At 46.3% G+C, this 23,084-nt stretch overlaps 1 protein-coding gene across 3 annotated transcripts in view; it reads left to right on the forward strand.

Moving 5' to 3' along the window:
* TMEM268 (transmembrane protein 268) overlaps nt 1-23,084 on the forward strand; it is a 111,544-nt gene that overhangs the window by 19,000 nt on the left and 69,460 nt on the right. For all 3 annotated transcript variants that reach the window (XM_069748385.1, XM_069748383.1, XM_069748384.1), the window contains exons 3-6: nt 9,646-9,743; nt 10,355-10,462; nt 11,829-11,978; nt 12,067-12,177. In XM_069748385.1, coding sequence (XP_069604486.1) covers nt 9,646-9,743; nt 10,355-10,462; nt 11,829-11,978; nt 12,067-12,177 — 467 coding nt within the window. The remainder of the gene's footprint in view (nt 1-9,645; nt 9,744-10,354; nt 10,463-11,828; nt 11,979-12,066; nt 12,178-23,084) is intronic.

Consider the following 23,084-nt stretch of genomic DNA (forward strand, 5'->3'; position numbering starts at 1 on the left):
CCCACAACATAAATTCCCGCTTTTGTCAGTCATTTATGCCACTAGTCGCAGAGAATTAAGCTGCTTGGTTGGCAGGAGACCTTGCTAAACCACTATTTACACACATATCGGCCCCGCTATACTTCATTTTCTTGATAATCTTTGCTCCTTTAGTGGCCAAGTAACCAAGTCATCCAGACGTGTGGAAGATGGTTCAGTAATATTGTTGTTGAGTAAAGTGATCGGCAGATCAGATGTGAAGTCATCTAAAAGTAAAGGGACCGTGATAGAAAAAGCTCCCTTAGGGTATGTTCACACAGGGCGTTTTTGCAGCATTTTTTTACTGCTTTTTTATGCTAATTTTCAGCTGCTTTTTCCATTACCAGCAAAGCCTAGGAGATTTCAGAAATCTCATACACGCATTGTTTTTCTTTTTTTTTTGGCATCAGGATTTTGTGCTTTGCAGCGTTTTTTGGACATAGAGCATGTCACTTCTTTCAGCGTTTTTGCAGCGTTACTCTGTCGCCCTCATTGGGGGACACAGGACCATGGTTGTTATGCTGCTGTCCACTAGGAGGCGACACTATGCATAATCTGAAAAAGATTAACCGTGGCTCCTCCTCTGCAGTATACACCCCTGGACGGCGTCAGCCTTCTCCAGTTTTTGCTTAGTGTCGCATAGGAGGCACACCTAAAATTTTTTACTCTGTTTTTTTCCGATGGATTACAGATGGAGAAAAGTGGGTCTCCTGTGAGACTCCCGGCATGGCTCCTTCCTCGGCCCCCTATTACGGGGTGCCCGGTTGAAGTAGAGATGGCTATTCCCCATGTCGTTCCTTCCCTAGTCCCTCGGGTGCTGGTTCAAAGTCGAGACCCCTCCTCCTTCCCCAATTCCTTTTGGTTTCAGGGTTGAGGTCGAGGCGAGGATAAAGCCCCATGATGGTGACAGCAGCACCCTCCCTAATCCCCCTCTGGGGGCATTAGGTTGAGACGCCTCAGGTAGGGCCTGTACAGGCAGCACTCTGCAGCTCCCAGCAATGGGCCAGCACACTGCGACTGCATCCAGGGACCCTAGCCCAGCTGCGGGCTCCTGTCGGGGCCGGGGGGAGTGCAGGCAGGCATGGCACAATAGAGACACAGGGCTCCCTGCACCCCTGTCTCTGCGGCATCACCAGCTCTATAGTGCCTCAGGGGGACCCCTCACCGGGCCGCTTATAGCCCCACCGCTATCTTGCCTTTAAGTCCGGGGGGGGGGGTCCGGTTCAGATCCGACCCCCTCCCGGACTTTCACACCCGCCTGGAGCCTTTCTGTGCATCAGGCATCTAATTTAGGCCGCGGCTTTGGCCTAGCTGAAGCCGTCGCCTCCTCTCCGCCCCCCGTCCCGCCCCCCGGATGAGAAATGACACTCTACAGTGTCATAGAGGGGTCGGATCGAGACAGAAAGGGTGCGTTTTTACACAGTTCTGCCGGCCTTTTTCTCAGCTCTCTGCCCCCTTCTCCCCCTTCCTCTTCTTCTCGGCGGCCATTTCTGCTGCAGCAAGGATTAACCCTGCATCTCCCGGTCACCAGGACCAGGCCAGCCAGCCTTAGGGGGGCACAGAACTGTGGCTCTTCAGCGCTGGACCTAGGGGCAAACTGGTGGGGTAAGATCACAGCTGGGTTTTTTACTCGGTTGTGAATCCATATTCTCTATAAGGCCCCCTATAGGTTCCTCTGCACCCCTGTAGGGTCCTCTGCATAGCCAGCCCTTCTGCACTCTGTGCACTATGCCGGGCTCAAGGTCCAAGAGAACCAGGCAGGACTGCTATTATGCATTCTGCACAGCCTGCAGGACCGCTCTCCCCAGTGGCAGCACGTACCCGCACTGCCAGGACTGCATCCAGACTACTGTGTCAGAGCCCCAAGAAGGCCCTGACAATGCTTAGGTGTCTAAACGCCGGAATGGGTCACTCAGATGTCGCAATCTATGACGCAGTCTATAGATAACCTAACCTCCACATTGTTTCAGGCTCTGCAGAGTCATGCCTCGGCTATGACCGTTACCCAGCAAAGGGAGAGCTTGACTCAGGAACAGGACGACCCTGGCACATCCACTTCTAGATCAGGACGCAAGCGGACCCATAGGTCAAGTCCGTCTGCGTCATCCCATAGCACACGGTCATCTACTTCTAGGGAGAGACACCGTAGTTCCAGGTCATCTAGACTGTCCCCTTCCACAGGCAGACAATGCAGATCTCCGCAATCCCTGACCAGAGAAGGCCTCCGCCCCTGTTCACCCAGCAGGGGACACCTCAGTGATACACAGGATTTGGAAGGCATCTGTGACTCCGACTCAGACAAGGAAATGGAGGGGTCCCTGATCCCAATCCCCCCTAGCAATACAGCGCTAGTTGAGGACATAATCTCTTCCATCCATCGGGTGCTGGACATTTCTGATCCGCCACCAGAGGCCCCAGAACACAAGATTTCCTTTGAAGGACCTCTGAAGCCGCCTAAGGTTTTCTCTAACCACCCTGAGTTTAAGACGATCGTTAAAAAGCAGCTCTCACAGCCAGAGAAAAAATTCGCTAATCGCAAATATCTGGAGGCGAGGTACCCCTTCCCGCAGAAGGACACCAAGGAATGGACAGACCCACCCGAAGTGGACCCCCCAGTCTCTAGACTAGCAGCACAGACCCTCCTTTCACTACCAGATAGCTCAACCCTCAGGGACGCAGCAGACCGGCAGGTAGAACGCATGGCTCGTTCAATTTTCGAGGCTGCAGGGACATCCCTGGCTCCTGCGTTCGCTTCAGTTTGAGCTGCCAAGGCCATTCTGGCCTGGGCCAAAAATTTACAAGCTGGCCTCCAAGCATCCGCTCCTGAGCTGTCGGACCAAGCGGTTCAAATAGCAGTTGTAGCAGATTACATGCTTCATGCAGCTCTGAATTCAGCAAGGGGTGTAGTGGGGATAGCATTAAACACCATCACAATTCGGCGTATCCTCTGGCAGCGGGAATTGAAAGCAGACGCAGCCTCAAAGAAGTCCCTCACGCACCTCCCCTACCTCAGTGGGCGACTTTTCGGTGAACAGTTGGACACGATGATATCCGATGCCACCGGGGATAAGAGTATCTCTCTTCCCCAACTGAAACCTAAATGCACTTACAAGAAGCGTAACCAAACTCAATTCCGATCCTTTCGGAATTCTTCGGGCTGGTCCGTCTCGCGTCCATCACAAAATGGTAACCGTTCCCCACGCAGGGACAACTCACGATCGACGCAAAGGTCAGACAAGACCTGGCAGTCAAAAGCAGGCCAGTCTAAGCCCAGAGGAGGAAAATCTCACTTTCTACTCATCATGACTCATGGACTCCGGAAGACACCACAACCATAGGCGGCCGACTTTTGCTCTTTCATCAAGTCTGGCTGCCTATTACAGAATACAGATGGGTCAGGGAACAAGATAGAGTTCACCTCCAACCCACCGGACCGATTCTTCCTCTCTGTCCCCCCAAAACCACCATCCAAGGCTCGTGCCTTCCAACAAGCGGTCTCCTCGCTTTTTCAAGCAGGAGTCATATTACCGGTCCCCAAGGCCCGAGCGCTTCCGAGGGTTGTACTCCAATCTTTTCGTAGTCCCCAAGAAAGGAGACAGAGTGCGGCCCATACTGGACCTAAAACAACTCAAAAAATATGTACGGGTTCGTCACTTCCGCATGGAGTCCCTTCGGTCTATCATTGCGTCCATAGAGAAGGGAGAATATCTTGCCTCCATAGACCTACAAGACGCATACCTGCATATACCGATTGCACCTGCCCATCATAGATTTCTCAGGTTCGCAATCGACCAGGACCACTACCAGTTCGTGGCTCTCCCGTTCGGACTCGCCACGGCTCCCAGAGAGTTTACCAAAGTCATGGCAGCCACCATGGACATCCTGCACTCCAGAGGCATACTAGTCGTTCCATACTTGGACGATCTACTCATCAAGGCTCCCACCTTCAAGGACTGCGAGCTCAGCATCTCAATCACAATCGACACTCTGAGTCGCATGGGCTGGTTCGTCAACCTACAAAAGTCATCACCAACCCCGAGTCAGTCTCTGACATTCCTGGGAATGCTATTCAACACCTCCAAGGGTCTAGTTCTCCTTCCCAAGGACAAGGCACTGGCTGTCCGCCTAGGAGTTCGCACCCTCCTCTGCAAACCCCCTCGATCTCTCCGGTTTGCCATGAGAGTCCTCGGCAGGATGGGGGCAGGAATAGAAGCGGTCCCACTTGCTCAGTTTTACCTCAGACCTCTCCAACTAGCCATTCTCAAGTCCTGGGACAGGAATCCCTTTTCTCTCGACAGGGAGTTCCAGCTAACGTCGTCAACCAGGGGGTCCCTGCACTGGTGGCTCAAGCCAACCTTGCTAGCAAAGGGGAAATCCTTTCTCACAGGTCAATGTAAGGTTCTGACCACCAATGCGAGCCTGACGGGTTGGGGTGCGGTGCACCTACACCACAGGGCAAGTGGTCCCCAGTGGAAGCGACCATGCCCATCAACATCCTGGAAATTCGTGCCATCTTCCTGGCATTGAGGGCCTTCCATCACTTACTGGCAGCCTCTCACATCATAATACAGTCGGACAATGCCACGGCCGTGGCATATGTGAACCACCAAGGGGGGACCCACAGCACCCAGGCAATGCGAGAAGTGGCACACATCCTCCACTGGGCGGAGGACACAGGGTCGGTTCTCTCGGCGGTCCACATTCCGGGTGTGGACAACTGGAAAGCAGACTTCCTCAGCCGACAAGGAATAGACTAGGGAGAGTGGTCTCTCCATCCCGAAATTTTTCGCCAGATCTGCCATCGCTGGGGGACCCCCGATGTGGACCTAATGGCATCCCACTTCAATGCCAAGGTCTCCAACTTCATGACCAGAACACACGATCCGCGGTCGCTCGGAGCAGACGCTCTGGTTCAGAACTGGACCCAGTTCCTGCTTCTGTACATTTTTCCACCTCTCCCCCTGATATCCAGAGTGGTGAGGAAGATCAAGCAAGAGGGAGTTCCTACCATCCTAATTGCACCGGACTGGCCCAGACGTACATGGTACGCCGACATCGTACAACTTACAGCAGACGCCCCCTGGCGCCTCCCCGACCGCCCGGATCTTCTATCACAAGGCCCGTTCTACCACCAGAACTCAGGGGCCCTCAATTTGACGGCATGGCCCTTAAAACCTGGGTTCTAACCCAGGCAGGGCTCTCGCCGGACGTTATTAGGACCATGATCAGGGCACGGAAGCCAGCCTCTGCCAAGATCTATTACCGTATCTGGAAAGCTTTCTTTACCTGGTGCGAATCTCGTGGCCAGACCCCATTACCTTATTCCCTCCTCAAACTACTTGGTTTTCTCCAATCGGGTCTGGAGGCCAGGCTGTCTCTGGGCTTGCTTAAGAGCCAGGTATCAGCCCTCTCAGTGCTTTTCAAAGGCGCATTGCTACCAAGCCGCAAGTAAGGACATTCCTTCAGGAGGTTTCCCGATTGGATCCCCACTAGAAAGGTGGGACCTCAACCTGGTCCTGACAGCATTGCAGGAACCACCCTTTGAACCCCTTAAGGAGGTCCCGCTCCGCCTTCTATCTTAGAAGGTGGTTTTCCTGGTGGCAATCACCTCGCTACGCAGGGTGTCTGAACTGACAGCACTCTCCTGCAGACGGCCCTTTCTGGTTTTTCACCAGGACAAGGTAGTCCTCCGTATGGTCCCACTCTTCCTTCCGAAGGTTGTGTCCAACTTCCACCTCAATGAGGAAATTTGTCTGTCTTCCCTTTGTCCGGTCCCGGTTCATAGAGTGGAGAAGGCTCTGCATATGCTTGACCTTGTCAGGGCATTGCGTATATATGAGTCTAGGACTGCGTCCTTCCGGAGGTCTGACTCTCTTTTTCCTTCTTCCGGAAGGCGGCCGCAAGGGTCTGCCAGCTTCCAAGGCTACCCTTGCCAGGTGGATCAAATCCACCATACAAGAGGCCTACCACCTTAAAAATTCTCCTCTTCCAGCCGGTATTACGGCACACTCTACACGGGCGGTAGGGGCCTCCTGGGCCATTCGGCACCAGGCTTCGGCACAACAAGTGTGTAAGGCGGCCACTTGGACTAGCCTACTCACGTTTACTAAACACTACAGAGTTCATACCCAGTCCTCAGCAGACGCAAGCCTGGGTAGATGTCTTCTGCAGGCGGCGGTGCCCCAAGTGTAGGGGCCTGTCTACACAATATTCGTCCATTGCTTCCCACCCAGGGACTGCTTTGGGACGTCCCATGGTCCTGTGTCCCCCAATGAGGCGACAGAGTAAAGGAGATTTTTGTGTACTCACCGTAAAATCTCTTTCTCTTAGCCTCTAATTGGGGGACACAGCTCCCACCCTGTTGCCCTTCCAAGCCGTTGTTACTGTTGAGTTCTCATATTGTGTGTTCTTGAGCTCGTACATAGTTGCCTTCTTATAGGCATGGTTATGTTATTCATGTTACGTTCCTCCTAATGCTTTTGCACAAAACTGGAGAAGGCTGACACCGTCCAGGGATGTATACTGCAGAGGAGGAGCCACGGTTAATCTTTTTCAGATTATGCATAGTGTCGCCTCCTAGTGGACAGCAGCATAACACCCATGGTCCTGTGTCCCCCAATTAGAGGCTAAGAGAAAGAGATTTTATGGTGAGTACACAAAAATCTCCTTTTTTAACCCATTGACTTGAATGGATGGTGAAAAATGCTGCAAATACCCAGGTTGACTTTTCTTGCAGCGTATCTGCTGCAGAAAAGTCAAGGACAGCCGGATGTGACCTCACAATCGGCTCTGCTACATCTAGATGACAGGCTGCATGGTGTGTCCATACAGCCTGTCATCCAGCAGAGCGGACCTGAACCCCATTCACTTGAATGGGGGGTCTGACAGTACAGTGTTTGACACACTGTCATATGCATGACAGCGCGGCAAACACCGCTTCTGATCGGCGGGGAAATCCTCCCCACCAGTCAGAGAGCCGCGGTTCCAATGCTGTCAGCTGTGATCGGAGGTATTAACTTTACCTCTGGTCACTGGTGTCAGCTGATGGGACTACTGCTCCCATCATCTGACACCTACAGCCGCTAATTACAGTGACAGCAGGAGCGGCTGATGGGAGTTTTCATCTGCCGCTCCTGCGCTATAAATAAATCATTAAAGAAAAAAAAACTGCTTGGGTTCCCCCCTATTTTTGATAACCAGCCAGACAAAACTCACAGCTGGGGGCTGCGACCCTCAGCTGTCAGCTTCAGCAAGGCTGGTTAGCAAGAATAGAGGGGTCCTCATGCTTTTCTAAAATTATTTAAATAAATAATTAAAAATAAACGGCGTGGGGTCCACCCCCCAGTTTTTTACAGCCAACTTTGCTAAAACTCACAGCTGGGGGCTGCTATTCTCAGGCTGGTAAGGGGCCATGGATATTGCCCCACAACCTAAAAATAGCAGCCCGCAGCTGCCCTGAAAAGGCACATCAATTGGATGCGCCAATTCTGGAATTCTGGCGCCTTGCCCCGTTCTTCCCACTTGCCTTGTAGCGGTGGCAAGCGGGGTAATATTTGTGGGGTTTATGTCACCGGTGACATGAAGGCCACGGCTTAGTAATGGAGAAGCGTCTATAAAACACCTATCCATTACTAATCCCATAGTTGTGAAAGGGTTAAATAAAGACACCTCCAGAATAAAGTATTTTAATTAAATAAAACACCAAACACAGTTTTACCATTTTATTATTCAGCTAATCCATGCGACGCCCTCGATCTCCTGTAATAAAAAATAAAATAATAAACCAGCACAAATACTCCCTGGTCCGACGTAGTCCTAAATAACGAGTGTCCCACACAGTAATCCATATCTGGGGGAGATACAGTTTACAAACAGGACGGTGCTAATGCGACCATCCCGGCTGTAAACCACTGATGAATGAGGAGATGCTGCCAGTGACGCTTCAGTGACCGGGGGTGACGTCACTGAGCCTGCGCTCCCTCACAGCCTAACCTCTGGACCATGGGAAAATGCCAGTGAAGAGGTTACCGCAGGAAATCTATCCTTTCTATTCTATCTAGTCATTCTATTTATCTATTCATTCTATCTATTCATTCTGTCTATTCATTCTATCTATCTATTCATTCTATCTATCTATTATCTATGTATCTACCGTATTTTCTGGTGTATAAGACGACTGGGCGTATAAGACGACCCCCAACTTTTCCATATAAAATATGGAATTTGGGATATGCCCGCCGTATAAGACGGGGGTCATCTTATACGCCCAGTCATCTTATACGGCGTGTGGTTCCCAGGGTCTGGAGGAGAGGAGACTCTCCTTCAGGCCCTGGGATCCATATTCATGGAAAAAATAAAGAATAAAAATAAAAAACATGGATATACTCACCCTCGGACGGCCCCTGGCTCACAGCGCTGCTAGCGTCTGCCTCCATTCCTAAGGAATGCAGTGACTGAAGGACCTTCGATGACGTCGCGGTCACATGAGCGGTCAGGTGACCGCGACGTCATCGAAGGTCCTTCACTCACTGCATTCCTTAGGAACGGAGGGAGACGCTAGCAGGGCTGTGAGCCAGGGGCCGTCTGAGGGTGAGTATATACATGTTTTTTTTTTTTTTATTCTTTATTTTTTACATGAATATGGATCCCAGGGCCTGAAGGAGAGTCTCCTCTCCTCCAGACCCTGGGAACCACACGCCGACATGCAGGATCGCTCCCTGCACACGCTGTACCCGGCGTATAAGACGACCCCCAACTTTTGGGACAATTTTTAGGGGTCAAAAAGTTGTCTTATACGCCGGAAAATACGGTATATATCTCTGTGTATATATCTATTCTATCTAGTCATTCTATCTATTCATTCTATATATCTATTATCTATCTATTCTATCTGTTCATTCTATCTATCTATCTATCTATCTATCTATCTCTGGGTATATATCTATTCTATCTACTCTTTTCTAACCTGTCAGTGTGATTTTACTGTAGTGGCACTTGAATTGCCGACTTTTTAACACTAGAACTTAAAAAATGTACCTTTAATTACCAAAAGGAGTCATTTTGACTCCCTACTATATTACGCAAGTCTTTGTCGCTGAATGTTATTATTTCTTTTAAGTTTTCATTTACTTGCATGTTAATAATAAATGTTGGCTATGACTTAGAATAATTAGCATTTTTGCAAATATACTTGACATACACAGGACATATACAGGACATCCGTCAGTGAACCAGTGAACTCTCGAGTTTGCTACATAATTTCTGTAGAATACAGCCTGCAGTTTTTCTAATTGCTCATATTGCCAGAAGAACTGCGCTAAAGCATGATGATATTCTTGCTATTTTGCATTCTATATGTTCTATATAAATTCTATACATTCTATAAATTAAAGTTACAACAATACCAGGAGCAAGAAACTCTAAAAATAAACAAAAACAAACCAGGAGTCAAAACAACTCAATTTGGTAGTTCTAGGGGGGTCATTAGTTCGGTAGTCCTAGTGTTAAAGGAGATACGGTTCTACAGGAAGTTTTTTTTTTCCTCTGGGGGCACTCAACTTTATTAGAATTGCTGAGATAGGGATATTTTTTTGTGCAACTCAACTGTAACAATCCATTTATTTGCAGGTCTTTACAATGGCAGATTATTGACCGTTCTGCCCTATACGTCCCGAGCTGAGCAAGCTGAACAATGTCTCCGGAGGCTGCAGGAATGCGGGGTCCAGGTACTGCGGAGAAGGAGCATTTATTACATTCTGTGCAGTGGTTACATGCTCACTAGTCCCAGCCCAGGTCTTGCTGTCGCTGTGCAGTTTGCTCCACGTGTCTGCACCGCGCACATCTAGCAGATATGATGGCAACGTACTATGTTTTATCTTTATAGTCTATGGTTTTGAGGGTCTTTTTGGTACCACCATAACTAAATATCTTATGTTTGACAACTTAGGGAATATTGCCCTGTGCATGAAGCCATAATAGAAATGTAAATTGTGCTGCTGATTAGCTTTTTTCCTTTATGGGAGGCTTCGTTTTCTTCCTTTGGTGGATATTTTTTTTTCTTAAATGCATGTTCTTGACCCCCAAATTTTTTTTTTACAGTCATCTTTCATTTCAAATTTTGCCTTCTAAAGCCTCCGTATTGCCGTCTCCAGAATGAATCAACTAAGAATCTGTCATTGAGCTCGCAACAGGGTTTTTGTAACTCTTTTATCTGTCTTTTCTGAGCTCCTCCTTCAGACCATACCTGAATCTGGCGGAAAATGCTATGTGAAGTGACATAATAGACATTTTGCCGATCTCAGCCCGTGTTATTATGTTTCCATATTTTTCACTCCAGGTCCCGGTGGAACAGTGTAAAGACTCCTTACAGATCCCCGCTCTCATCCCAGAGGTTCACAGATACATCTTCTTCAACTCTAGAGGCTTTATCATGATCCTGGCAATGGTAAGCGTCTCGTCTCAGGGCCTGCAGCGGGATACAGCGATTTAGTTGTACAGCGAGAAACTAGAAAAAAAGATATTCCAGAAAATCAGAATTATGCGCAAGGGAAATTCTGGGCTCAAAGATCAAAACGTTTTTTTTTTTGGAGCTGAATATTTATTGTCTCATGTTTACATTCATTGTGGATTAAATCTGTATTTTCATGGATTTCCGGCAAAACTGCCGTCACTATTCGTGATGAAAGGAAGGAGACGGCGTAGAAACCATCAGGCTCCATTTTATCAATTGAGTTTTTTTTTTTTTTTTAAATCAGAAAAGACAAGGCAGGAAAAAGTTTTTGTGCTGGTTGATTTTTCGCTACATTTATTAGATTTGAAGAATTTGACTTAAATTAACATTTCTTTGTGTTTATTTCTTTTTTTCTTTACACAGTAATCCTAAAACTAAGATTTTGTGCTCTACTAGGTGCCATCGCACAATAATTTAGGGATATTTTTAAAAGGTGTAAAATAGGAATTAGCTGCAAACATCTGGATAATAATAAAAAAAACACGTCCACATTTTTGTATCTTCCCCCAGCCGCCTAAAAGAAATGCAAAAACAATGATGAATCTGCACTTTTCTTACTTTTCAACATTGTGGCCCAAAGTGTTGTAATCCAATGTCCTCACATTTAAGGGGAAGCTGTCGGTTATAAAATGACTTCTCATACCATCAAAGGCTCTCGGTGCACCCTTGGGATGGCTGCGTGGTTCCCTGCTACTTGCTTGCTTTCTATCTCCGTCTTCCTCCTTCTCCTGGGCTTTCAATATAGGGTGAAGGAGGCAGAGATAGAAAATACGAAGGTGGGAAGGTGCATTGAATTCCTTGGCCTAGGGTGCGCAGAATGGCTGTGCTCGGTTTGGACAGTCACTCTGTGCTCACAGACTCACTTTGAACCGTGTGACCAGATTGATGGATCTTACTACTGGATCAGCTGTATTCAGCTTGGCATTAAAAGATATCGACACTTTCGGCAATTTAAAAAAAAAAAATGTTTTATGTTATAAAAGAGTTACAAACTCTCTTTCAAAGCAAGCTCACTTACAAATTCTCAGTTAACTCATTCTACAGCCAGCAAAATTTTGTTAGGAAAAAAAAAATTATAAAAAATGGTTTAGCTCAAAAAGCGTGCATTGGAGAAAAAGCTTGCCCCTGAAGATGTCCATATCCTTTTCAGAGACACAAAGGGATTACTTAAAGAAGTACTTCCTATATATATTTGCCAATTGCCGCCACTTAGCTAATTAAATCTAATAGATGTGCAGGTTGGTAGCTGCAGGACTGAATGAAGACTAGAACCTGTTGCTGACGCCTTGTTGATTTCTAGGTCTTGTATGCCTCCATCTGGATCAATCTCTACTCCACAGCACAGATGTTTTCTAATGGCCAAAGCTGGGTAACCAGTATACCCGTCACCATAACTGCTGTGATTGTCACCGTTGTGGTCATCTTTGCCATCAACAGACATAAAAAAAAGGTAAGGAGACCATCTGGAATAAAGGCAGGGGGGTACTATGATAATTTACACTATCTTTAAACTGAAGGCAATAATCTGTCCATCATAGATAAACGTCAACACAGACATAAGACTGGCAGCCGCCAATGAGATCTTCATGGAGTACAACGTCCTACTGGGGATCAGCGATCGATCAAGAAATTGTCAGAGTGTTCCCTCAGTATCCTTTTGTCTAAGATAACTTTAAACCAATAAGTATCAACCAAGTTCAAAGTATCGTAAATGTAGATAATGTTCTAGCCGCATTTACAGACCATGAGTTGATGATGAGATATGTTGGCTACTTGATGTCTGTGCATCATTTATGAGGGCTGCTTTCTGAGGTGCGGTCAATTTAAGGTTTCTTAAGCTGGAAACTCTGATGAACTTATCCTCTGCAGCATAGGTAAGTCTTGGTCTTCTTTTCCTTGAGTGGCCAGTTTAAACATAACGATTGATGATTTTCACGACTGCACTTGAGGATACCTTCAAGGTTCTAGCAGTTTTCCAGAGTGGTTGACCTTCATGTCTTAACCCCTTCCCGACCCATGACGCCACGTAGGCGTCATGAAAGTTGGTGCCAATCCGACCCATGACGCCTATGTGGCGTAATGGAAAGATCGCGTCCCTGCAGATCGGGTGAAAGGGTTAACTCCCATTTCACCCGATTTGCAGGGACAGGGGGAGTGGTAGTTTAGCCCAGGGAGGGTGGCTTCACCCCCCCCGTGGCTACAATCGCTCTGATTGGCTGTTGAAAGTGAAACTGCCAATCAGAGCGATATGTAATATTTCACCTATTAAAACTGGTGAAATATTACAATCCAGCCATGGCCGATGCTGCAATATCATCGGCCATGGCTGGAAACACTAATGTGCCCCCACCCCACCGATCGCCCCCCCAAGCCACCGATCTGTCCGGTACACTGCTCCGGCTCCCCTCCGTCCTGTGCTCCGCTCCCCCCGTGCTCTTGTCCGCTCCCCCCGTGCTCCAATCACCCCCCGTGCTCCGATCCAACCCCCCTGCACTCTGATCCACCCCCCCGTGCATCATCCACCCCCCGTGCATCATCCACCCCCCCGTGCTCCGTTCCACCCCCTATGGCAGATTTACCGCGGTTTTTCTGCGCATTTCACTGCGGTTTTACAACTGCGATTTTCTATTGGAGCAGTTGTAAAACCGCTGCGGAATCCGCAGAAAGAAGTGACATGCTACAGAATGTAAACCGCTGCGTATCCGTGCAGTTTTTCTGCAGCATGTGTACAGCGATTTTTGTTTCCCATAGGTTTACATTGAACTGTAAACTCATGGGAAACTGCTGCGGATCCGCAGCGTTTTCCGCAGTGTGTGCACATACCTTTAGAATTAGGCTATGTGCACACGGTGCGGATTTGGCTGCGGATCCGCAGGTTTACAGTACCATGTAAACCTATGGAAAACTAAATCCGCTGTGCCCATGGTGCGGAAAATACAGCGCGGAAACGCTGCGTTGTATTTTCCGCAGCATGTCAATTCTTTGTGCGGATTCCGCAGCGTTTTACACCTGTTCCTCAATAGGAATCCACAGGTGAAATCCGAACAAAAAACGCTGGAAATCCGCGGTAAATCCGCAGGTAAAACGCAGTGCCTTTTACCCACGGATTTTTCAAAAATGATGCTGAAAAATCTCACACGAATCCGCAACGTGGGCACATAGCCTTAGGGTTAGGGTTGGAATTAGGGTTGTGGTTAGGGTTAGGGGTGTGTTGGGGTTAGGGTTGTGGTTAGGGGTGTGTTGGGGTTAGTGTTGGAGGTAGAATTGAGGAGTTTCCACTGTTTAGGCACATCAGGGGTCTCCAAACGCAACATGGCGCCACCATTGATTCCAGCCAATCTTGTATTCAAAAAGTCAAATGGTGCTCCCTCACTTCCGAGCCCCGACGTGTGCCCAAACAGTGGTTTACCCCCTCATATGGGGTATCAGTGTACTCAGGACAAACTGCGCAACAATTACTGGGGTCCAATTTCTCCTGTTACCCTTGTGAAAATAAAAAAATGCTTGCTAAAACATCATTTTTGAGGAAAGAAAAATGATTTTTTATTTTCACGGCTCTGCGTTGTAAACGTCTGTGAAGCACTTGGGGGTTCAAAGTGCTCACCACATATCTAGATAAGTTCCTTGGGGGGTCTAGTTTCCAAAATGGGGTCACTTGTGGGGGGTTTCTACTGTTTAGCCACATCAGGGGCTCTGCAAACGCAACGCCCGCAGAGCATTCCATCAAAGTCTGCATTTCAAAACGTCACTACTTCACTTCCGAGCCCCGGCATGTGCCCAAACAGTGGTTTACCCCCACATATGGGGTATCAGCGTACTCAGGAGAAACTGGACAACAGCTTTTGGGGTCAACTTTCTCCTGTTACCCTTGGGAAAATAAAAAATTGCAGGCTAAAAGATCATTTTTGAGAAAATATTTTTTTTTTTAATTTTCATGGCTCTGCGTTATAAACTTCTGTGAAGCACTTGGGGGTTCAAAGTCCTCACCACACATCTAGATTAGTTCCTTTGGGGGTCTAGTTTCCAAAATTGGGTCATTTGTGGGGGATCTCCAATGTTTAGGCACACAGGGGCTCTCCAAACGTGACATGGTGTCCGCTAATGATTGGAGCTAATTTTCCATTTAAAAAGCCAAATGGCGTGACTTCCCTTCCGAGCCCTGCCGTGCGCCCAAACAGTGGTTTACCCCCACATATGGGGTATCAGCGTACTCGGGACAAACTGGACAACAACATTTGGGGTCCAATTTCTCCTACTACCCTTGGCAAAATAGGAAATTCCAGGCTAAAAAATCATTTTTGAGGAAAAAAAAATTATTTTTTATTTTCATGGCTCTGCGTTATAAACTTCTGTGAAGCACCTGGGGGTTTAAAGTGCTCAATATGCATCTAGATAAGTTCCTTGGGGGGTCTAGTTTCCAAAATGGGGTCACTTGTGGGGGAGCTCCAATGTTTAGGCACACAGGGGCTCTCCAAACGCGACATGGTGTCCGCTAACAATTGGAGCTAATTTTCCATTCAAAAAGTCAAATGGCGCGCCTTCCCTTCCGAGCCCTGCCGTGTGCCCAAACAGTGGTTTACCCCCACATATGAGGTATCGGCGTACTCGGGAGAAATTGCCCAACAAATTTTAGGATCCATTTTATCCTATTGCCAATGTGAAAATGAAAAAATTGAGGCGAAAAGAATTTTTTTGTGAAAAAAAAAGTACTTTTTCATTTTTACAGATCAATCTGTGAAGCACCTGAGGGTTTATAGTGCTCACTAGGCATCTAGATAATTTCCTTGGGGGGTCTAGTTTCCAAAATGGGGTCACTTGTGGGGGAGCTCCAATGTTTAGGCACGCAGGGGCTCTCCAAACGCGACATGGTGTCCGCTAACGATGGAGATAATTTTTCATTCAAAAAGTCAAATGGCGCTCCTTCTCTTCCGAGCCTTACCATGTGCCCAAACAGTGGTTTACCCCCACATGTGAGGTATCGGTGTACTCAGGAGAAATTGCCCAACAAATTTTAGGATCCATTTTATTCTGTTGCCCATGTGAAAATGAAAAAATTGAGGCTAAAAGAATTTTTTTGTGAAAAAAAAGTACATTTTCATTTTTACGGATCAATTTGTGAAGCACCTGGGGGTTCAAAGTGCTCACTATGCATCTAGATAAGTTCCTTGGGGCGTCTAGTTTCCAAAATGGGGTCACTTGTGGGGGAGCTCCAATTTTTAGGCACACGGGGGCTCTCCAAACGTGACATGGTGTCCGCTAAAGAGTGGAGCCAATTTTTCATTCAAAAAGTCAAATGGCGCTCCTTCCCTTCCAAGCCCTGCCTGCTTTCCCCCAAACAGTGGTTTACCCCCACATATGAGGTATCAGCGTACTCAGGACAAATTGGACAACAACTTTCGTGGTTCAGTTTCTCCTTTTACCATTGGGAAAATAAAAAAATTGTTGCTAAAAGATAATTTTTGTGACTAAAAAGTTAAATGTTCATTTTTTCCTTCCATGTTGCTTCTGCTGCTGTGAAGCACCTGAAGGGTTAATAAACTTCTTGAATGTGGTTTTGAGTACCTTGAGGGGTGCATTTTTTAGAATGGTGTAACTTTTGGGTATTTTCAGCCATATAGACCCCTCAAACTGACTTCAAATGTGAGGTGGTCCCTAAAAAAAATGGTTTTGTAAATTTCGTGCATTTTTTAGAATGGTGTAACTTTTGGGTATTTTCAGCCATATGGACCCCTCAAACTGACTTCAAATGTGAGGTGGTCCTTAAAAAAAATGGTTTTGTAAATTTCGTTGTAAAAATGAGAAATCACTGGTCAAATTTTAACCCTTATAACTTCCTAGCAAAAAAAAATTTTGTTTCCAAAATTGTGCTGATGTAAAGTATACATGTGGGAAATGTTATTTATTAACTATTTTGTGTCACATAACTCTCTGGTTTAACAGAATAAAAATTCAAAATGTGAAAATTGCGAAATTTTCAAAATTTTCGCCAAATTTCCGTTTTTATCACAAATAAACGCAGAATTTATTGACCTAAATTTACCACTAACATGAAGCCCAATATGTCACGAAAAAACACTCTCAGAACCGCTAGGATCCGTTGAAGCGTTCCTGAGTTATTACCTCATAAAGGGACACTGGTCAGAATTGCAAAAAACGGCAAGGTCTTTAAGGTCAAAATAGGCTGGGTCATGAAGGGGTTAAATTAATGATGGACCGTTGTTTCTCTTTACTTAGTATTCTGGCTTATAAAAGTTGTGGACTGTGTGTTGTATGGATCTGTGTACCAAGTACTTGTCTGTGCATGGCTTCCTCCGTAATTTTGCTGCCTTCAGACTGAATCTACAATGCAAAAATTAAAATAACAAAAAAGAAAAAAATATATATATACACACACACACACAAAAGCGACATTATACACACACACACATGCACACAACATTATATATACACACACCAGGTGAAATAAAGTATTGAACACGTCACCAATTGTATAAGTAAATCTATTTCTAAAGCTGCTATTGATATGAAATGAAATTCTCACCGGATGTTGGTAGCAACCCATCCAATCCACACAGGCAAAGAAATCAAACCATATACCGTATGTCTATAAATTAAGATTCAGTGGCATGTAAAAGTCTGGGCACCCCTGGTCAAAATTACTGCTATTATCAACAGTTAAGCAAGTTGAAGATGAAGTGATCTCTGAAAGGGCTGAAGTTAAAGATGACACATTTCCTTTGTAGTTGTAATTTTTAAAATGTAAAAGATGAAAATATATACATTTTTATATCTATTTTTTTTGCCTAAAATACAAAGTAAATGGGTCTTTTTAACTTTAGGCTTTTTAGAGATCATTTAATTTTCAACTTGCTTAAAGGGAATCTGTCGCCCCCAAAATGGCCTATAAACTAAGGCCACCGGCATCATCAGAAATGCACTCAACCTCCATGTCCTGTATGAACGCTCATCACGATGACTCCATTGCTGAGCAAAAAAGTATGTTCAAGTGAGTTTTAAGTTTGCTGAACAACATTTCAACAAGCGTGTGAAATACTGGGAGAATATAGTCTGATCTGAGGAGACCAAAATGTAACTCTTTGATCCACAATACACACCATGTTTGGATGCCAAAATCCACTGCATATCACCCCAAAAGGCCATACCAAGAGTAAAATTTGGAGGTGAGAACAACATAACGTGGGTCTGTTTTTCAGCATACAGCATACAAACTTCATATAATTGAAGGAAAAATGGATAAATGTACCAAAACATTCTTGATAAAAATCTGCTGCCATCAAGAGGATTATGAAGATGAAGAGAGGGTGGACATTTCATCAGGACAATAATCCTAAACACACAAACAAGGAAACTCTCAATTGATTTCAGAGAATTTTTTTTTTAAAGCTGCTAGAATGGCCGAGCCAATCACCGGACCTAAATCCAATATACAGTGTATGGAAGGAAGTAAAGCTCACAGTTCATAGAAGTAGCCCATGGGAGCTTCAGGATGTAAAAGAGTGTTTGTGTGGAAGAATGGGACAAAATCACACCTGAGCAATGCCTTCAACTAGTTTCTCCATACAGGAGGCGTATTGAGGCTTCATCACCAACAAAGGCTTTTGTGTGAAGTATTAATTAAGTTTCACGATAGGACTGGCGAGTAAACTAGGACCAGGGGCACCTTTCCTGGCCCTAACACCAGGGGGCGCCTTAAATCACCCTGTTCCCCAGGATACCTCAGATGGCGAGGATGCCGGGCCCTCTGCCCTCGCCCTGTCTCCTAGCTGCAGCCCTGCGATAATCCCTTTCCCCCACCCGGGGAAGAGAGGCGCTACCGTGTACCGCAGTACACCAACCCAACAAACAGGGGAACCAGGACAAGGGTAAAAGAAAACTCCACTCACACAAAAAATACTCGCACAAATAACAGAGGTATTCACCAGGGTGTGTAGGAAGGGGGGAAGATAATAAGGCAGGTAAGGATGAGGAATTTCCAAGCGAACAAACCAAGCAATAGTCGGACAATTAACTCCTCCAGCTCTCCTAACACCAGCTTCTCCCTTTCCAGATCTTTGTAGCAAGTGATAACTCAGACATGGACCTGCCCAGCAGGCCTAGCTTTTATAGGAGAGATGAGTGGTTAACCTAGCACAGCTGAAAGCAGCGATTTCCACATGGCCGATTAACCCCTGTCCCGCTGAAAGAAAACAAGCACATTTAATACACCGGAGAAGTGCTTCTTCTCAGCGGCGAAGCAGGAGCCATCAGATGTTGCGGCCTTCTGGCTCTGCTCTGTTGCGGTAACCCCGTGGCAGTACCCCACCTTCTACGACGGACCTCTGGAACCTCAGGACCTGGTTTGTCCGGGTGTGCCATATGAAAGGCCCGAACCAGTCTGGCCGCATGGACGTCAGAAGCTGGAACCCACATCCTCTCCTCAGGACCGTACCCCTTCCAATGTACCATGTATTGAAGTGACCGACGAACAAGACGAGAGTCTAAGATCTTTGCTATCTGGAACTCCAGATTACCATCGACAATGACAGGAGAAGGTGGCAGAGGTGAAGCTCCTGCAGATGCAAGGACCTGCCCAACAGGCCTAGCTTTTATAGGAGAGATGAGTGGTTAACCGAGCATAGCTGAAAGCAGGGATTTCCACATGGCCGATTAACCCCTGTCCCGCTGAAAGAAAACAAATGCATTTAATACACCGGAGAAGCTCTTCTTCTCAGCGGCGAAGCAGGAGCCATCAGACACTACAGTCTTCTGGCTCTGCTCTGTCGCGGTAACTCCGTGACATTAAGTTTCAGTAAGTGTGTTCAATTCTTTTTCCCTGTATCATTTCTATTTATTACACATAATCTATGTCCATTTATGGTTTGATCTCTTTGCCTGTGTGGATTGGATGGGTTGTTACCGACACCTGATAATAATTTCATGTCAATAGCACCTTTTGAAATTAGTTAGAAAATTGGTGACGTGTTCAATACTTATTTTCCCCACCGTGTATATATATATATATATATACTAGATTGTGGCCCGATTCTAACGCATCGGGTATTCTAGAATATGCATGTCCCCGTAGTATATGGACAATGATGATTCCAGAATTCGCGGCAGACTGTGCCCGTCGCTGATTGGTCGAGGCAACCTTTATGACATCATCATCGCCATGGCAACCATTATGACATCTACGTCGCTGAATCAGAAACGTGGGATTTCTACGTCCTTTATGACATCATCGTCGCTGTGCCCGTTGCTGATTGGTCGAGGCCTGGCGACCTCGACCAATCAGAGACGCGGGATGTCTACGTCCTTTATGACATCATCGTCGCTGTGCCCGTTGCTGATTGGTCGAGGCCTGGCAACCTCGACCTATCAGAAACGTGGGATTTCTACGTCCTTTATGACATCATCGTCGCTGTGCCCGTTGCTGATTGGTCGAGGCCTGGTGGCCTCGACCAATCAGAGACGCGGTATGTCTACGTCCTTTATCACATCATCGTCGCTGTGCCCATTGCTGATTGGTCGAGGCCTGGTGGCCTCGACCAATCAGAGACGCGGGATGTCTACGTCCTTTATGACATCATCGTCGCTGTGCCGGTCGCTGATTGGTCGAGGGACAGAGACGCGGGATTTCTACGTCGATGCTGTGCCGGTCTCTGATTGGTCGAGGCCTGCCGGCCTCGCCCAATCAGAGACGCGGGATTTCCTGGACAGACAGACAGACAGAAAGACAGAAAGACAGACAGAAAGACAGACAGACAGAAAGACAGACAGACGGAAAAACCCTTAGGCAATTATAAATATACTAGATTGTGGCCCGATTCTAACGCATCGGGTATTCTAGAATATGCATGTCCCTGTAATATATGGACAATGATGATTCCAGAATTCGCGGCAGACTGTGCCCGTCGCTGATTGGTCGAGGCAACCTTTATGACATCATCGTCGCCATGGCAACCATTATGACATCATCGTCCCTGTGCCCGTTGCTGATTGGTCGAGGCCTGGCGGCCTGAGATGTTATGGAGGCCCAGGATGCTTCAATAGCGGCCTTAAGCTCATCCAGAGTGTTGGGTCTTGCGTCTCTCAACTTTCTCTTCACAATATCCCACAGATTCTCTATGGGGTTCAGGTCAGGAGAGTTGGCAGGCCAATTGAGCACAGTAATACCATGGTCAGTAAACCATTTACCAGTGGTTTTGGCACTGTGAGCAGGTGCCAGGTCGTGCTGAAAAATGAAATCTTCATCTCCATAAAGCATTTCAGCCGATGGAAGCATGAAGTGCTCCAAAATCTCCTGATAGCTAGCTGCATTGACCCTGCCCTTGATGAAACACAGTGGACCAACACCAGCAGCTGACATGGCACCCCACACCATCACTGACTGTGGGTACTTGACACTGGACTTCAGGCATTTTGGCATTTCCTTCTCCCCAGTCTTCCTCCAGACTCTGGCACCTTGATTTCCGAATGACATGCAAAATTTGCTTTCATCAGAAAAAAGTACTTGGGACCACTTAGCAACAGTCCAGTGCTGCTTCTCTGTAGCTCAAAAGTGGCTTTACCTGGGGAATGCGGCACCTGTAGCCCATTTCCTGCACACGCCTGTGCACGGTGGCTCTGGATGTTTCCACACCAGACTCAGTCCACTGCTTCCTCAGGTTCCCCAAGGTCTGGAATCGGTCCTTCTCCACAATCTTCCTCAGGGTCCGGTCTCCTCTTCTCGTTGTACAGCGTTTTCTGCCACATTGTTTCCTTCCAACAGACTTACCATTGAGGTGCCTTGATACAGCACTCTGGGAACAGCCTATTTGTTGAGAAATTTCTTTCTGGGTCTTACCCTCTTGCTTGAGGGTGTCAATGATGGCCTTCTTGACATCTGTCAGGTCGCTAGTCTTACCCATGATGGGGGTTTTGAGTAATGAACCAGGCAGGGAGTTTATAAAAGCCTCAGGTATCTTTTGCATGTGTTTAGAGTTAATTAGTTGATTCAGAAGATTAGGGTAATAGGTCGTTTAGAGAACCTTTTCTTGATATGCTAATTTATTGAGACAGGTTTTTTGGGTTATCAGGAGTTGTATGCCAAAATCATCAGTATTAAAACAATAAAAGACCTGACAAATTTCAGTTGGTGGATAATGAATCTATAATATATGAAAGTTTAATTGTAATCATTACATTATGGTAAATAATGAAATTTAACACTATATGCTAATTTTTTGAGAAGGACCTGTGTATATATATATATATATATATCTATATATATAATTGCCTAAGGGTTTTTCCGTCTGTCTGTCTGTCTGTCTGTCTGTCCTGGAAATCCCGGCTCTCTGATTGGTCGAGGCCGCCAGGCCTCGACCAATCAGAGACCGGCACAGCATCGACGTAGAAATCCCGCGTCTCGCCAGGCCTCGACCAATCAGCAACGGGCACAGCGACGATGATGTCATAAAGGACGTAGACATCCCGCGTCTCTGGTCGAGGCCTGGCGGCCTCGACCAATCAGCAACGGGCACAGCGACGATGATGTCATAATGGTTGCCATGGCGACGATGATGTCATAAAGGTTGCCTCGATCAATCAGCGACGGGCACAGTCTGCCGCGAATTCTGGAATCATCATTGTCCATATACTACGGGGACATGCATATTCTAGAATACCCGATGCATTAGAATCGGGCCACAGTCTAGTATATATATATATATATATATATATATATATATATATATATATATATATATATATACATATATATATATATATATATATATATATATATACAGTTAGGGCCAGAAATATTTGGACAGTGACACAAGTTTTGTTATTTTAGCTGTTTACAAAAACATGTTCAGAAATACAGTTATATATATATTATATGGGCTGAAAGTGCACACTCCCAGCTGCAATATGATAGTTTCCACATCCAAATCGGAGAAAGGGTTTAGGAATCATAGCTCTTTTTCAAGGGACCAAAAGTAATTGGACAATGGACTCTAAGGGCTGCAATTAACTCTGAAGGCGTCTCCCTCGTTAACCTGTAATCAATGAAGTAGTTAAAAGGTCAGGGGTGGATTCCAGGTGTGTGGTTTTGCATTTGGAAGCTGTTGCTGTGAGCAGACAACATGCGGTCAAAGGAACTCTCAATTGAGGTGAAGCAGAACATCCTGAGGCTGAAAAAAAAGAAAAAATCCATCAGAGAGATAGCAGACATGCTTGGAGTAGCAAAATCAACAGTTGGGTACATTCTGAGAAAAAAGGAATTGACTGGTGAGCTTGGGAACTCAAAAAGGCCTGGGCGTCCACGGATGACAACAGTGGTGGATGATCGCCGCATACTTAATTTGGTGAAGAAGAACCCGTTCACAACATCAACTGAAGTCCAGAACACTCTCAGTGAATTAGGTGTATCTGTCTCTAAGTCAACAGTAAAGAGAAGACTCCATGACAGTAAATACAAAGGGTTCACATCTAGATGCAAACCATTCATCAATACCAAAAATAGACAGGCCAGAGTTAAATTTGCAGAAAAACACCTCAAGAAGCCAGCTCA

Source organism: Ranitomeya imitator, chromosome 2 (assembly GCF_032444005.1).
Source record: "Ranitomeya imitator isolate aRanImi1 chromosome 2, aRanImi1.pri, whole genome shotgun sequence".
Taxonomy (NCBI): domain Eukaryota; kingdom Metazoa; phylum Chordata; class Amphibia; order Anura; family Dendrobatidae; genus Ranitomeya; species Ranitomeya imitator.